At 42.8% G+C, this 18,124-nt stretch overlaps 1 protein-coding gene and 1 pseudogene across 1 annotated transcript; both read right to left on the minus strand.

The window, feature by feature from the left end:
* Window positions 1–1,664: 1,664 nt before the first annotated feature.
* On the minus strand, window positions 1,665–5,182 carry LOC133917091 (uncharacterized). Its single transcript, XM_062361063.1, has 8 exons — window positions 4,723–5,182; window positions 4,421–4,565; window positions 4,142–4,310; window positions 3,064–3,334; window positions 2,709–2,971; window positions 2,414–2,629; window positions 2,210–2,324; window positions 1,665–2,086 (listed from the first exon to the last, which is right to left on the minus strand). Exons 1-8 carry the CDS (start codon window positions 4,871–4,873, stop codon window positions 2,043–2,045), a joined length of 1,374 nt encoding a protein of 457 aa, XP_062217047.1. The 5' UTR covers window positions 4,874–5,182; the 3' UTR covers window positions 1,665–2,042.
* Window positions 5,183–8,442: 3,260 nt separating this feature from the next.
* LOC133914913 (uncharacterized) lies at window positions 8,443–16,430 on the minus strand (annotated as a pseudogene).
* Between the last annotated feature and the right edge of the window lie 1,694 nt (window positions 16,431–18,124).

The following is an 18,124-nucleotide window of genomic DNA, read 5'->3' on the forward strand; positions in this document are numbered from 1 at the left end:
TTTTTTTGGCCTGCCTTGCAATGTAACATCTTCCCTAGTAGCTAGCTAGCTGGTATCGACACAATAATACTGCATTTGCATTATGCTGGAGAACCCATGACATTGTGAAATGTAATGTTCAATGTAGTGTAGTCCTGCACTCCTGCTAGATTATCACTGTTTTTGTTTCTCTCTAATGATGAAATAGTTTGCCTGACGGTTGTATGTTAAATAGGTTTGTTTTGATCAGTCTGAATGTTTTGGAAACCAAATGATGTATTAGTAAACTTGAATTCCTACATAGTTTGGTAGTAGCAAAGCCCTTAAGTCCTTAACATTTTATCTGTATAGCACAATAATGTTCAGGTTACAGGATTATTCAGAAATAATTCATTTGTTAATTTTGATCCTTTTGTCCATTTTCGATCCTGACCATTATCATGGACTTGCAAAAACAGCCTTGCTGTATCCTGATGCTTTGAATACAACAGTGATGTTATGATATACTGATAATTCAGTATCTCTCTGGGGTGATCATTACATCCTTTGTTTCAATTTGATAAACCCATCGTATTGGACTTGATTCGTAAGCTTCTGTTGCATATGACCACCATGTATGAGTCTCTAAACTATCATATTTCTTGTTCAATGGTATCTCCAACGCCTTGCCAAATGGATGGTTTTGCCATTCATCTCCCCGTACCTATCAAATTATTGCATTCATGTTCTATGGCTGCTGCAACCTGCAATGGTGAAATGCATTGTGCTAGCTATGATATTAGGCTAGAGAGTGCAACCGCACGTATCCACTGCTTGCATTTGAGCTTTACGGCCATGCTTATTTTCTCACAGTTTCCTTGCACTTCCAACTTTCTGGGTCCTCGATATATTCCATGATGTTAATGCAGAACTGAAATGAGTAAGTCTTCACTGGCTTGATGTTAATACAAAGCTGAAATGTGTTGATGTTGGCACAACGCTGAAATGACTCGAATAAGTAGCGGTAAAGAGAATCACCTAGTTCTAGGCAGTAGAACTGTACAATAGCTGCTGTATTTCAGGAATTCAGGACCAGTTTGTTTTTCCCTCGTGTGGGTTGATTTCAGAATGGAAGTTGGCAAATTTCTTCTCCCTTCCTTTGTGTCCCTTAACGCCTGAAACTGAGTAGCAATTGCCAGTGCGCCTGGGTTGCGCCATCATGTTCTGATGTTCTTGCTTTTTCCTTTTGTCGGTTTCTTAACGAGACGGTCGCACTGGTTAAGCAAACATGAATGTTGTTTTGTCCATTCTGTTGAGCTGCGGTGCCCTGAAATGTTGACCTGTGCTGCTTTCTGGGCATTTCATTTCGAGTGTGCCATCATCTGACTTACGGAACTGCGTCAACCTCTCATGCGATCGAATGCTTCATGGTCTTTTAGTTGGGTCCGCGCGCGCAAAAAGGGAATTATCAGGAATTCAAACAAATGATATGATGGTTATTGCAAATGTTAATACAAAGCAAACTTATTACAACCGCTCTGGATGATATCTTAACAAGAGAAAAAAAGTTGAAACAGAACAGAAACGAAGTTCAATTACGAGGAATGGGTAGCCTACATGCATAGGGAGGTACAAAATTCAAAGAAATCAGCACGATTCACAGCAAACTTTTCGTTTACTATACATCAATCAACATTGTCATCAGATGTAGTAATGTAGTCTTCGTGAATATATATCGCATCGTTTAAAGGAACACGTCCGAAATAATAGCAAGAAACATTGCGTATCGATTGACCAAGTCCTCCAGTATTTTAGGAAAACTCTTTTAGTCAAAAGTGACGAGTATTAAAACGGCGGGAGTACATAGGTATATCTCAATGCTTGCTGAACTATATATTTCCCTCTGGATATAAGCAAATCCAGGGTGGAAGCTAACGGCCTGGTCAATCTATACTACATAAACGAAGTTACAAACAAAAACGACCAGATTTTACTCCAGGGTTCTAGCGTCCATCTTATTCGGCAGGTGGAATGAATTGCAGTATGGATGCCATCTTTATATCTGACTTGCATGAATGATTCATCTAAGGATTTAGTGGCTCATCTTCCCCAATCATTTCTTGTGCTTCTGCAAGGAATGTTAACCCATGGTTAGCAATGAAAGAAACTGAATATATATGTCGATCAAAGATAACAACTTAAGCCTTCATCAGAGCTAAATTGCTGGAATAGAAGAAAGAGAATAACATACTTGTTGATGATTTGTGTAGGTCAGAAGCAACCATTAGCCGTCTCTGCAAGATTGCTGCCATGAAGAGGAAGATAGAACACATTCCAAACATGACGGTGATAGGGAACGCATTCACCTGCAAAAACAATGTTCAAATGCAAAGTGTTACTTCTTGCCTGCGGGAAGACCAGAACAGTTGGATACGGAAAAAAAACTCCTGCTTACATTGTAAAGCACCATGCAGACAAATAAGTTGAGTGGTATGCGGAAGAAATTCATGATCGTGCTTCTTGCCTCCTCAGGAATGTACTGAGATCTCATCTTCATCATTGATGGCCAGAATATGCCAACACATGCCTCGAAGGTGCAGAAACCAAGAAGCTGAAGGGAGCCTCCAAACGAGATGCTACCTCGTTTCACAGAAGATGGCGGCACTAGAAACTGTTGAACATTAACAACCAGATATTAGCTATCATTCAAATGCAGAGAATAAACAAGCAGTAGTGACTGAAGATCTTACGTTGGTGACGACAGGGAGGACAAGGGTGACGGCTGATATTGAGAACACAATCTGCATATAACCCTCAACCTTGAGCTTTCGGGCTAATAGACGTGACGCTATGGAGCTACCCAACATTGATGACAGCATGAATGTAGCAAAGATAAAACCGTGAGGAATGTCTTCATCATTTGGGCTCAATGCCGGAGTCCATAGGAAGACAAAAGTGTACATTGAGCCCTCAAACAATGACTGTATGGCTCCCAGCAATGCAATCTTTTCATCTGGAGATTTAGTGGGCAATGTTAGAATGCAAATGGAAGTTCCACACATATATTTGATTCTCCTGCAGTCTGATGAGATGGGTTAAGCATACCTGAAGCAATTGCCTTAGCTGCAACCTTGAACTGGGCCATCAGGTCCTTGCTTTCAGATGGATCTCCGTAATTTTCACTCCATGAAGACAATATGATAGCCATACCGATTGCCAGGAAGCATGCGGCCGCATCAAAAGGAGCCACAGGACCAAAACCCAAGTTTTCAGCAAGCAGGTTCGCCAATAGCCCAGATACAATGGCAATTAAGCCATTCCCAAGAAAGATAGCCTTGGAGAATGTTATGGACAGCCATTGCGGATCAAAGCCTCTCTGCAAAAGAGAACAGCAGGGTAAATATTCACATAGCCTGTACAGATCAACAAGGTGTAATGTGTCCAACGCCAGAATTCACAAATGGAGGACCATTTGTTACTTATTAGTACAGCTTTTATCACAAGTGGAAGAACATGGCGTTTTGTATCACTGCAACAGATACTGTACTAGATCCTTGGATTCTATTGCCAATTATTGTGAGTGAGGCTAATACCGACAGCACATGGCCGAATAAAAGGACAATTCTCAATAAGACCATCCATGAGAGCTTTATTAAGACCGGGCCATGCTTGTTAAATGCTCACTCTCTCCTCTAGGCCATGTCAGGTGTCAACCACCTGATCCACCGACACAAGTAGCAGAAATCAAACAAAACATGACATGGTGGATTTTAGCTTGCATCCAGCAAGAATTCAGCCTTTTCAGATCCTGACAAAGTCACATTTTACTGGGCAGCGTCCTTCCTAGACATGTTCTCCAAATTACCATACTACGCCAGTTCAGATCCTGACAAAGTGCCCTATTGCATTAGCAGTCAAACATTTAGCTGGCTTCAACGACAAGCATGTGAATGAATCTAAGGGGTGTTCCCACTTCCCACTCTAGTAATTTATTCACAACAAGGATAGGGAATAAGCATGCATTACTTTATACGACTGCTACTACGTGCCTTCTGGATAGAGGAACACGAAAAGAAACCTTTGGATAAAGTTAAAGGCAGCCCAGCTCTAAAGCATCAGTAATTCGGTGTGATTGAGAGGCAGTGACAGTCGGATCTGGGTCGCGGCCCGTCAATTACTGTACCTTGTTGTGCTCGGCGATGAGCCAGGACTCGAACGCGGAGAAGAGCAGCGAGGTGGCGATGCCACCGAGAATGCGGCCGATCATGAGGATCTTGTACTGGGGCGAGTGCTTGGTCATGCAGCTCAGGATGTAGGTGATGCAGTAGGTGATGCACGCCCTCTTCCGCCCCCTGCAGATTAGATTCCTCAAACCCGTGAGGTGAAGCCACATTGATTGGAACATGGAATGCAGTGAAATTGTGAGAGAAAAAAATGGAGAGAAATCGAGAGGGGGGCGTACTGCTTGTCGGCGAGGGATCCGACGATGGTGCCGAAGAACATGGAGGATCCGAAGCCGGCGATGAAGAGGCGGCCAATGTCGCCCTTGTCGAAGCCGTACTGGCTGTAGAGGTAGTACACGTACGGCCCCTGCAGCCAATCCCCGGCTGCATCGCGCACAAGACAATCCGTCCGACCATGAGAACCACAACATGGAAGAGGAGGAAAGGTGTCCGTCGCTCGTAGATCTGAACGAAGAGATTGCGCTTGCGCGCGAGGGATCGAGACTACGATTTGGGGGAGGTAGGAGGAAGGGGGGCGTACACATCATGAGGGAGTAGACGAGGACGTAGTTGTTCTTGAAGGCGTTGAAGGCGGAGGTGGTGGCGACGCGGTCCTTGCCGCTCTTGCCGAGCTCGAGCCCCGCCACGACGGCGGCGAGCGCGCCGAAGACCACGCAGTAGAACACCTCCATGGCCACCACTCACGGGACGGGAGCCCGGCCCGCCCGGACCAGAGGAAGAGGGAGGAGGGACGGATCGGTGGTGCTGCTGCTGCGTTGCGCCTGGTTAATTATGGGCTCTCGGCGTCGATTTATACGCTGGTTCCTTGTGATTCCGGGGCGGCGCAGGGGCCAGGCAGGGCAGGGGTGGTGGTCGCCCGTGTGCACGTCTCTTGGTGTGCGCGTAAAAATTCCTCGTCGGGCAGTGGAGTGGCAGCAGCGAGTGTGCGTGCGCCAAATCTTTGGCCCGGCCGCACTTGCCTTGCTGTCGGGGTGGGTGGGAAGAGTGGTTTGTCTGACCTAATATCATCGGATCCGGATCCTCTACGTTAATAGATTAACACATAGGATCACTATTTGTACAGTAAAAATGAGTAGGTTACTACAGAATCATACAGTAGCTAATCATATTTACTGTAGTGACACTGTGGCATATTTACTGTGGTGACACTGTAGCATACGGATCTGATACACCCCTAGTGAAATCAACGATTCAGGTCAAACTTAATGTATTTTACTGTGGCTATAGTAGTCTCTCTGTAGTTGCTAGGATCCCAATTGAATATCATCTGGTGGGTGGGTGTAAAATCTACTGAGAATTGATTCACATGTTAACAATCATAATTTAACATCAGATGATCTCGTTTCGGTGGATGAGGTGTGGCACCGTGGCTGCTGCTGAGGGGTCAAATTGTTTACTCCTAGCGTGTGCTTGGGATCCAACTCCAATTGTTGGTGAGATTTTAACAGGTTGTTGAAGGAATCTTTGTTTTGTTGGGCTTGATACTTCAGGGTGATTTTGAAGCTGATCAAAGTGATCTAAAGGTGACATACCCGACTGTGGCTGCTCAACTGTGTAAGAGAGTAAGGGTCTGTTTGGTAGAGCTCTCCTGATTCAAATTCTCTACGGAAAGTGATTCTCTAGAGAAAATGATTCTCTGGTGATTCTCTAAAATAAAATATACGGAGTAAGTGATTTTCTGCGGGAAGTGAATCAAGTGAAGCTGATTTTTTCAGCTCCCTAACTTTTAGTTCATTTCAAAGAATCACTCCCACGGATTCCACTCAGGGAGCTAAAAGCTGAAAGCTGCTGTTTGGTAGAGCTCCTACTGATTCTAGCCGAAAAGTTGCTCAGAGAGCTCTGCCAAACATGCCCTAAGCATCCATTCACCTTTTTTTTTTTTTGCAGTTGTAGGGTTCTTAATAATTATATTACGTTTCAAATTTCAAATCGGTCCTTTTACTATTATAGAACAATTTTCTAGATCATCGTCTTATTTTCCTATAAATTATGTTATGTTATGGACTCGTGATTCTGAGTTAGTGGGATGATCAAATCCACATCGTCTTATTTTGCTCCACTACGCTCGTTACTGGTGAGTAGTAATGTGGTCATGGTTGACTTGGCACATGCTAAAACAAGAGGCAAGAGCATTGGCATTGGCCGTGTCCATCTGTGGATCTCAACGAGATTTATCTCGTTTCGCCTCTTGGTCAAGAGAACATACAGAGCTGCTATCCTACCCAGCATGTTTGGCCGTAAGCCACTGCAGCAAACCGTGCCGATATTCCGGAAGGACCAATACGATACCGTCGGTTTGGCTTTGCCGAGTCGAGACCCCACACGGTAGGCAGGCAGGCTCACATGTACGGCGACCTGACCTAGCCGGGTTTCTCTCGCGGTCTGGGCTCTGCGCAGGTCGGCAAGCCGCACTCCCGACTAGTGAACATCACTCGATGGATAAAAAAAACAGACCGTTCGAACGATCATATTCGAAAATATCTCAAGTGAACGCAAGCTTTTGGGGCCAGCCGCCAGCCTATCTTGGGAGTTGAGGGGAGCTCAGAGGCAAGAGCTTAGGCTTCAGGCAATCAGCCACGCCCATGAGGCCACGACGACGTCGGCAGCCGCGGCGCCAACAACGAACGACTGCGCCCCGGTTTGTCTGGCGGGGTCGGATAATTTTATATTTATATTTTTCAATATTTGTAAAATTATATATCTATTTTAAAATATTACACATCTAGACTACCGTCATCTGTTGATGGGTGACAGCAAAGTGTCGCTCATCCAACGGATGTCAACTTAAAAAAATAAAAAATATATGTTTTATTACTCTTAAAATTTAAAACACTATTGAAATAGTCATAAAATTTTAATTTTTTTCTCATTGTACAATTTATATTTTTATCTTTTAAGTTGCTATAATCTATCTCTCAATTTTTTTTTAACTCAAATCAATACTTTTACAATGCGAAACAAAAAAAGATAAATTTTGAGAGCAATGAAATGCAACAGTTTTTTATTTTTAAGCTGTCGCCCAACTAACATGTGACGGTGGTTTAGATGTGTAATATTTTAAATATGTATGTACTTTTGAAAATATTGAAAAATAAAAATTAAAAAATTCAGAGAACGAGGGCGGGCAGCGTGTGTTGGCCTGGCCCTTTGCTCAATGCTCACCGCGACCGCAGCCATCTGCCATGGCCCAAGCGAAACCCGACAACAGCACAATCGGTGAGAGCCCAAGTATAGTAGCATGAGGCTTTTGAGTCCACAACCCAGTTAGCCCATGGACTCCAGGCCACGAGGCCGAAAGCAATCGCTCGCGGCCCGGTTCCTACCCTCTCCGCCTTGTCCAATGTCCAAATTCCAATCCCAAAAGATCTGAGAGCCCGATAAACCTGGCGTGAAAAGCAACAAGTAAGACCTTTGGTGCTTGCCCAAACATCTCGCACTAGCTAGGCAAAACTGTTGAGTTTTAAGATGTGATAATCTCACTCATCAGCTACTATACATGCGGATAAGACGTAGACTTACTATGAAACGTTTGCCAGGAACATCGCGAAGCCACCTTTTCAAGTAATTAATGGCACAATATGTATATGTCGTGGACGATCGACGTTGTTCTTGTAGCTTGGTCTTTTATAAAAGAATCACGCAAAACTGATCCAGGATACCGTACACGATGGGTAAGCTAGCAGATTTAGTTTATGGCATACTTAGCCAATGCAAGGACACTTTTCTTCCTTGTTGATACCATCAACTGAGTTTGATGCATAAACTTAGGCACTCAATTACGCCATCTTCAATTTTCCTTGCTTTTGACCGCCTAGTCATATGGACCTTAACAAGGATAGCAAAAAATAATCGTGGTGATTGTAACTCCTGGTAACAGAACTGCACATACTATTGTCTTGTATTTGTGCGATCAAGCGCGAATTTGCTGCGCAAAGGCCTTGTATGGTGCTCAGAGATAGGGCAGAGACGCAGAGTAATTGAGTGCTGCTGCTTCTCCGTTCAGCTTGAAACTCCAACCAAGAATGTAATGCTTGCTTTCAAGAATGCCATTCGCCGAAGAAAAACCAGCATATATATATCGACGTGTTTGGCAAAACATAGGAAATACTATTTATACTGGAAAGCAGTGGCCTACTGGGTTTGGTAGACAGGAAATAGTAAGGCGCTATTGTGACATTGAGCATGGCCTGACTACTGTCGTAGTCGGCCCACACCTGCATGGGTTTCTTAGTGATGAGGCTCAAGGCCTGGAACTCACCGTCAGAAGTGTAGTAACATGCAGAACGGGAGGCAACGGAAAACAGACACCGTTCACATCGATCCCGACGTGGTTGAGTATGGTGTCGAACTCGATAGCAAGGAGATGATTCAAACCATTTCCATTCTTCAGGTACTGTCCAGGCAAGGCGCTGAACAGCTCCTTGGTGGAAGAAAGCACAAAGGCAAAGCCATGGCTGCTCAAGTCGTCGGAAGGCCCCATGTTGGAGAAGACAAACGTCGTGGAGAAGGATGGCATGGAACCATCATTCGAGACATCTGTGAATGAGGGGTTAAGTGTAGAAAGCATGGCCTTCCGACTGCTGCTGCCCGCTGGTGAGCCTCAGTAGACCGTCAGCGACCGAGGCTTCACCGTCCCGAGAAGCCATTGTAGATGAACTCATCAGCATGAACAGCAGCGCTGTTAACTGCAGAGAGTAAAAACAGCAACAGAAGCACGAGGAGAAGGTGCAGGTGAAGAGTCTAGCCCGATTCACGTCTGTGAAAGTCTCTCGCCCATCTCTATCCCCTAAGTACGTACGGCGTCTGACCTCGTCATATCTGCGGAAGCTCGGCCAACTCGATCACGTATGCGGAAGAGTCGCGCTACGAACTGGCGGCTTGATTCCCAACAGGATCGAGAAACAGAGGGCCGAGCGTGATGATGAGAAGCTAGCATTGTGAGATCAACTACTTCGCCTTGGAATCCCGAAGGCGGAGGATCTCCTTTCTCCTTGCGATTTCAGTTCGAGCAGGTGGCAAGGCGGCGCGACGGGATGAGCAACGAGACTGCAGTTCGTGCACCGGCATAGCTACGTAGCAATGGGGTTCGAGAGACGGTGAAGGCGTCTCCGCGCATGCATGGACGCACGGGCGAAGCCAGCCGAGAACGTCACCGGGTCAGCTCCATTAAACGACGGGATCAGCTCTATTAAATTACAGCGATAAACAGTAATTTATTAAGGAATTACATAATTCTGTTGAGGTCGGCTGAACCAGATAAAAAGGGCTGGCTTCGCCCCTGCATGGACGCGAGAGGTGGGAACTGTTGAGCAATGATCGATTCGTTCATGTCAATTAGGGATGTCCGTTGGGGAGAGGCGCCTTTCCAATAGCACCCTTTCATTCATATTATATATATATATATATATATATATATATATATATATATATAACAAGACACAATACAATAAATTAATGGAATCTATTCTACACTATTTACTATGTTCAATCTCTCTCTACTTAAACACATTATCATGCATTTTTACTATGTTTAAGCTCAAAAATAGAGCTCAGATGATTTATCAAAACCTCATCGATATGCTAAACAGGTAAACTCGATCATTTTATCGTCTCGACGATTACATCTAAGTTTAATTAATATTCATATTCATGTGCAGGACGTACACAAAATACCATAAAAAGAGTCTTATTCACTTTTGTCGGAGGGTAAACTCTTCAAGCGGGGATCCAGAGAGACCCCCTTTGAGATTCGGCCGGGTGGATGATTCTGAATCCATTTCGTATGTGAATTAAATTGGAGTAAATGAGATGCAGGTGGAGGTGGAATGATCGGATGCATGAAGTAGTAAATGCTCAGGGATTTTTTAGACAGGTTTGGGCCACACTGAGCGTAACACCCTACTCCTGTGTGTATGCTATAAATGCTCTGAAAATGTTTCTCTGAGGATCTACTGGGTTACAAGAATATTTGTCTAGTCTAAAGCTTCATGCTCCTTGTTCTTCGGTGTTCGTCGTCCGTTGTCTTGATTTCAATTCGGCTCCTAGACTTGTCCTCAGCCCCAACTGAACTTGTGGCTGGGCCCCTGTGGGGGTCACCGGCGAAGGACTTCTCGGGCCCTTGTGGGAGTCACCGGCGAAGGACTTCTCGGGCCCTCGGGGAACTATGAGTGCTCGGGGGCTGCCCCGAGCACTCTCTCCCGGATATGCCCTCTCTTGGTCCTCGGGGGCCACTGTTCACGGCCCCGAGCACTCTCTCCCGGAACTGACTATTTAGGTCCTCGGAGGAACCGAGTGCTCGGGGGCCACTGTTCACGACCCCAAGCACTCTCTCCCGGAACTGACTGTTTGGGTCCTCGGGGGGCCACTGTTCATGGCCCCGAGCACTCTCTCTCGTGACTTGGTTTTTCTTATCATCGGGTAACTTGGGTGCTCGGGAGCCACTGTTCGCAGCCCCGAGCACTCTCTTCCCGGTACTTGATCTTCTCGGGTCATCGGGGAACTTGGGTATTCGGGGACCACTGTTCGTGGCCCCGAGCACCCTCTCCCAAGACTTAGTCTTCTCGTACCTCGGGGAGATACCCCCGAGAGAGGACGTCACGTGGCACTCTGCTGTTCTAGCCTCAGGACTCAGAGACCCCTGGTTCCTGTGTCACTGACAACTTTCTATTCAGGAATAAGTATAATGTAAAAACTGACTTTCCGATACGTACGGAATTTTCATATCTTGTATTTCCTTTTGAATAAAAAAGTTTAATTCATTCCACTGACGAATCATTTACTCTTGAAGTGTATGAGACAGCCACCTGACAAGAATCTCTACACAGTTTGTGTTCTAACTTTCATGCACGGATTTAGCCTGGACAGAGACACTGTCAGATTCAATGATCTTGAGATATAAAATAATATATTAATGCATTATTTTTAATTTCTACACGTATTCAAGAACTAATTATTTCAATTCTTCAAATATAACGCTCCAAACTATGCACAAAAGAGTTACAACCTGTAGAAATAAATGTCCTTCAAGAATAGATCATCAGGTTCTTCATGGAACATGTTATCAACTTAAACGACGAGTTTCATGAACCGATCGTACCGTCGACCGGTGATAAACCTTTAGATTACACCGTACCTTTTAGTACAGAGTATGTGACAAGAAGAAAGTCTACCAGAGAGCTAATCGACTTATATATCGCTAAATGACATCATTTTAATGAAAGACATTAATTACTTTGTATTAATATATGATATAAATTACTATAAATTAATAAAAATATATTTTAAAGTTGATATGATCGGAAAACTCTTCAACAGAATAGTCTTGCAACAATAATACGAAGGAGCAAGAAATAATGACCCGTCTTTGCGCTTGCAAAGAAATAATAATAAACTAGTGTCTAACGCTGCGCTCGTAGAAAAGAAAAACTTACAATTGGCGCCCTCTTCTCTGACTATTAGAGTAGTCAATATAGATAACGGCTAGCTATAAAAATTGTATATGTCACTAATAGATAAATATTACATGTACATGCACCTAAACGTCCAAAAGCTTTAATTAAAATAAGTGAAAACTTACACTTAACAACCTAAAGAATTATTCGAGAGAGAAAACCTCAAGAATTGTAAGGCCTCAAGAATTCTTCGAGAGCGAAAACCTCAAGAATTGTAAGGCTTAAAATTTTTGAAGTCAAAGTGAAATCATAAATTAGAACTTTGAAGTCTAAAACTATAAAAAAATGAGTCTCATCAAGATACGAGGTTTCAAATAATAAATTCTGACTTTTTGTAACTGCAACACAAACTTTCATATAGCACATTTGAGTTTTTAGCTATACAAAATCAAAAGCTTATAGAAACTGGAAAATCAAGCTTAAACCTATGTATTTTCAAAGAATTCTTGTACCGGCTGCATTATCACAACAAAGCACTGGACATTTGTGACACACTAAGAAACGAAGCACAGCACAGGTAATATTACGACGACTAAACAACGGATTGTTGTGATAAGGAACAGTGCACAGCACAGGCATATGTAGCCACAGGTTACTTCGAGTGTTAGCCAACTCAAACAGCAACGACATGGAGACAGTGACACTTACCAAGTGTGCGATGGCTTCAACATAATACGTATCTCATTCCCCTTACGTATGTGTATCTGTGCTCGTGGCCGGATGGGAGTTCAAAGTCTGACTCATCCTCAGGTTCATCTTCATCCGAATAGTATGGATACCGCCAACATCGATCGTCAGGATGACACCAATATGGCTTGGGCACAGGCCACCTGTAGTTCAATGTAATCATTTATCCAAAACATTGTAACTAGCTAAACAGTGAGATGTTTCAGAATGCCTACCTGTTTAACCGAACTCTGCGATCTCCAAGCATTTTCCAGAACGGCGCAATAGAGGGATCACAAGCATTGTCAACTTCACCAGCCTCACTGTCAAACACACAAATAAATATATGCTTGACTGAAACGTGCTTCAGCAAGGTTCTTAAAAATATTCAGCCCAACAGCAAGGTTCTTAAAAATATTCAGCCCAACAGCAAGGTTCTTAAAAATATTCAGCCCAAGTACACATCCCTGAAACCTCAAGATTGCACATGTATGACAAGCACTTGAATACCAAAAAAATAAACCTAGGCATACCTTTTTCCCGCAAAAGATGCCAGAATTATGCTAATGTGCTTCCATAACAGGAAAGGGGTTCCTATTTTCCTACAATAGAAGTTCATGCCAATAACTTCCCCGTCCAAATTAACAAGGGGTCCTCCAATCCCAGCCTAGCAAAGTGACATGGAGAAGTTGTCATCTCTAATCCAAATAGATTATTAGTAGTTAACTCATTTCTGATGCCACTATTCACTTCCACGATGTAAAAGTAGATGAGGAAAAACAACAGCAATACCTTAGTGATTTTACACGACGAACGTACAATGAACTTGCAATCAAGTGTGCCCGACCAGGAAACCAGCTTCCCACTCGCAGCCATTAATGTGCCTGATTTGAAGCAACGCCCTACAGCCGCTACTTGGTAACACTGACTCCACTCAAGCTGAATCTTTGCTGGACGAGGAGCATGGAGAACATTGACACTAACTAGAGCAACATTGTAATGTAGACAATAATGCTGTAACGTCCCTTCTCTGCGTTGTTAGTTTGGAAGCAACACTTCAATCTGCAAATGATACAGTGAGACTCAAGCAGTACCTTCAAAAATAGCAGCAACCGCAGAACAATGAGAAGCACCGACCCTCAAGTTTTCAACAATCTTGTTTTCATCACCAGAGTTTCTAACCAAGCTCGCTGATGTCAGAATAGTCGTAGATTTATTCCATTCAATAAAAAAACCTGTGCATGCAAAAAACCTTTTTTCTCCTGCGTAACATTATTTTGATTATTAACTAGTGATGACCAAATACAAATATGAAAGAGTAAATGGCACATTACAGTAAAATCACCATCGAATGAAGCAAGAGCGACAACATTGCGATCTATGTTAGAAGCTTTTTTACTAAGTTCACTCCAGACACCTTTACCACGTACGTCACCAAAAGTCTCTTCAAAGGTATTAACCAAAATCATGCCAGCTGGTGCAAGATACATGGTAGAATAAATAGTTGTTAGTGGTACAGCAGAGCTGTAAAAAGGCGTGATGCACGAAAAGTCAGCAAATTTGAAGCACTGAGCTCACCATCTAACATAGTTATTGGTAGCTTGGGGTAACCCATGGAGTCTAGATCCTCAAACTGTTCATCGTTGGGAACATCTCCATGTACTGGCGCAACAAGGTCAAGTGATTAGCACTGACATATACTAATATCAAATATGGCAAGTAAATTCACATAATTTTGCGCATAATGATCAGCATGTAAGATTAGTTAGATTATTATGACAACCTGAGCAACAATTCATATTAGAAGTTATTCTGCTTGAGCCTACCCAAGAACATAGCATAACAATGTTAACTGACTAGCACTACCACTATGAAAGTACAAGTGAAAAAGGCCAAACTAGTTTATAGTTATTAAGTACAAATGTAAAAGGTACACTTACACTACTTGTGAAGACCTTGTAAATCGATATCATTACAAATTACAACAATTTTCATGATACCACAATGTTTAGCGGTCTCAAGAAGTGGCTGTCTGCTCACCTGCATGGCCGTTAGATATCTCATCTATGGGTCTCCCTCCAAACCTATGGAAGAACATCAACATGACTACTAACCCCAAAGTAAAACGGATCAACAAACCAGTGCGTTAATATGAAACACGGCGCCAAACCCTAATGGGTAGAATCGTAGGCAAGGAAAAAAGATAGAGAAAAGAGGACCAGAAGTTGTATGGGTATAAATATTTCACGAAAACAATAGAGACCTGAGCAAATGTCACAAAGAATCACCAGAACTGGGAAACATCATAATCCCTTTAGTGTGCACATTTCCTTTCAATAAGACAAACATACAATTTTCATTTCGAACACGTAGGAGAGCTGCACGTCATTGCATTAAGGAGGAATAAATGATTTAATAGAAAAAAGAAAAACCCACAAACACACACACTCAACCCTGGACACCACCAACACCAAGCACACTGATTACAATTCGCGCCACTATCGAGTCAAGGATGACCCTAACGACCAAGAAACTAAGAATCAGCACACAGCTAGCTGTGAAAGGCCACTAGCCCCTGCATCGCACCAAAGCCTCGCATCCTCACCGGCCCGTCGCAGGACCCTTTGAACACTCGGTGTTCAAGAAATATGACTAATGTAGTACAGGGCAACTGTGATGCATGCCAATGGACAACAGATATCTTGGTAGAGGTGGCAAAGAAACAAGTTAATATTGAAAGTAAGCACTGAAAACTGCAAAGCAATTACGGATGCCAAAAAAGCTAAGGAACAACAGCTAATGATCCAGATTATTGCATAACCATAAACCTCATACAATGTTTGGCATACAAAACAGCTTACCTTATAATCTCGTGTAGGTAAATCAATGAAAGGCAAACATTGATAAGACATACCTGACTCTCTTCAAAAATTTTGACCGTGGAAGACCTTTCTTCTTTTCCAGGGATGCCAAATAATGATCCATCCACTCGAGAATTGTGCCCCATGGTAGGAAAAAGGATCTTTCCATAACCAGAAAAAGGTTCATGCCAACAAAGTTCCCATCAAAAGAAAAAAGTGGCCCACCTTCCCAAGCCTAACACAAATAAAAGGTGACAGGCAACAAGGGTTACATTTCAATAAAATGAAGTGATATGGAACAAGAGTTACATCGGAAAAAGATCATTTTTATTGCCTCCAAGATAACAGAAACAGATTAAAATGCTCATATCACAATACAAGTGTACCTTCGTGATTTTATAAGTAGACAACATAGGATCTTCATTATCTTCAGATCCACTTGAATCGTCAGTAGGTATCACACTTGTGGCCATTAATTTGCCAGAGATGTCACGCCCTACAGCTACTACCTTACCATGGGGCAGAGTTTTCACCGCATGCTCGATAAGTCCAACATGAACATCAAGGAAGGCCCTGATGTTGATAACAACAAAGTTATGATCTAAACTATATTCTGCCAAAAACCCCTGGTACACTTCATTGCCTTCATGGCGCACTTCAATCTACAATGATAATGATCACAATTATCTTAATTAAACAAATTAGTAAAGGATGATTTGTCAGCACCAACCTTTAAGTTATCATGGCATTTTTTTGTAGCATCGAAAGCTCTGACCAAACTTGCTGAAGTCACAAACCTTGTAACACACCCCTGGCGTTCTATAGCTATGCCCGAGCATGAAAATAATACTGAGTCTCCTACAGAAGATTGTAACTTAAATCATTTATAAGTGGTGACGTTTCAATACATATTTTTTGGAAAAATATGAAAAGTATAGCAGTATATATAATCACCACTGCACAAAGCAAGTGAGGCAACACTTTTAGACATATTTGATGTAACTTCATCACTGAGCTCAGTCCAGACATCTTGATTAGAGTCCCCATGTAAGTCACCTAGTTAAGGAATAATCATACAGCACAACTATGAGTGCTCAAATAAAACTGGGAATAAAACACATGCAGAAAAGAGGAAGAACCAGCGGACCTGAGATCATTGACTCAATTATCTCTCCTCCACCATTGCAAGCTCTCCTATTATTATGCGAGCTTCTTGTGAGATGATCACCACCCCTCTTAATTTTCTGCATCTTTTGCAAAAGACTGAAGCAGGATTTTTATTTAAAAGAAAAAGGAGAAATGTGAGATCATAAACAGTAAAGCAACTTTGCAAAACTATCACAGACCAACTAATAAAAGGGACGCTAATACAGGTCTTATGTCAAGAATGATGCCCCTTTTTTTAAGAAAAGGGCAAAATGTGAGGCCATAAACAGTAAAGCAACTATGTGAAACTATCACAGACCAACCAAAGAGATGCCAATACAGGTTTTATGTCAAGAATGATGGTTTTTTTTTAAAAAAAAAGAAAAGAAAAGGGTGAAATGTGGGGTCACAAAGAGTATAGTATATTTGCAAAACTATCACAGACCAACTAAACAAAGGGACGCTAATACAGGTCTTATGTGAAGGCTGATGGTCTTGACATAATATAGGCTTAACCCTAAGCCCCAAACCCAACCTTGATAAAGCTAAATCAGAAAACAAGAGAAACACCAACTTTGGTAATTTTGGTTGGGGTCTCCAAAGAAGGTGGCCTAGCTCAACTACAGCATGGAAGGCTGACCTGAAACTGGCAACTAGCCTATTCCTTACACCTGATGTATCGAAGTATGTACCAACTAGCCTATTCCTTAGGTTGTCCCTATTCCTTAGGTTGTGTCCAACTGTATTGAAACTGGCAACTTGCTCCACAAAAAACATACATCGATGGTATCTTCGAGCAAATGGCGTTACCTCAAAACCTGGCACGACTGAAAGAAAAGAGCTCACTTAAGCCTTATCGTTTTTGGTACAGGTTGTATCATTCCTGTAAATTCTGGTAGTCAATCCTAGACCTCACCTCCATTGGACCATATGTAATATGTAGTCTAGACCGGACATACAAAACCACCATAGAAACAGTCAAGCAGCCGCACAAATGAGCAATGTTTATCTCATTTTAAGAATTCCTCTTGTCCATCTAAAAGACCCAAGGCAATGCAAAAATGTACGAAAATTTTGTAAACGGAAAAAAAAGAGAGTCAATGGAGCCTAATGAGAAACAAGGCCATAGCTGTTAATATGGTGCACCGAAACAAGCTCGGTATAATCCATAAGGATTTTTTTTTTTTTTTTGAGTGTTGGAAGCCCAGACCCTCAGCTACAGAGGAGCTGAGGGCGCCTCCGGGGGCAGCTGCCGGGGATCGAACCCGGAATACTGTGTATAATCTGAAACTGCACAAGGATATACCGAGTGCTGCTAGTATAGTAGTGCTACTTGATTTAGAAAGTAATCCTAGAAATCATGCTAGATTATTTGAGCAAACGTGGTATACAACACATTTGTACCACCAAATCAAGCGATCCTGTTGAAAAAAGTCGATGTGCCCGAGTTTGCAGTTAGATGGACACATGAAACCGCTGGATGTACCAAGAAGAAACACAATGACAAACACCCCCATTACCAGAACATTTGGGGCACAAAAGTGGGATTTCAAGGTTCCCCTCCGCGTCCGACAATTTTCTAGCTAGTCCTTGGTGGTGTGGTCAATGCTCTGTTTGCAGGAACAACATTTGGAGATCAAGGAGAGGATAAACGGCACGTCGCATCTCAGATGGTCGGACGTGAATAACATGTCTTACACCATCAAGGTAAGCTCAGGAAGATGGAAAAAAAAAATCGCCTCCGTTCATCTAAATCCTGCACGCCTGACTCCAAACACATTTCTAGATCGAAATCTGG

Source organism: Phragmites australis, chromosome 4 (genome assembly GCF_958298935.1).
Source record: "Phragmites australis chromosome 4, lpPhrAust1.1, whole genome shotgun sequence".
In the NCBI taxonomy this organism is placed as follows: Eukaryota; Viridiplantae; Streptophyta; class Magnoliopsida; order Poales; family Poaceae; genus Phragmites; species Phragmites australis.

Excerpts from the sequence above, each read along its gene's own strand:
- LOC133917091 (XM_062361063.1), bottom strand. The coding sequence starts at position 4,873 with ATGGAGGTGTTCTACTGCGTGGTCTTCGGCGCGCTCGCCGCCGTCGTG. Across the intron at positions 2,325-2,413 it reads TCTGCATGGTGCTTTACAAT|GTGAATGCGTTCCCTATCAC; the intron begins GTAAGCAGGAGT and ends TTGTTTTTGCAG. Across the intron at positions 2,087-2,209 it reads CCTACACAAATCATCAACAA|AAGCACAAGAAATGATTGGG; the intron begins GTATGTTATTCT and ends CATTCCTTGCAG.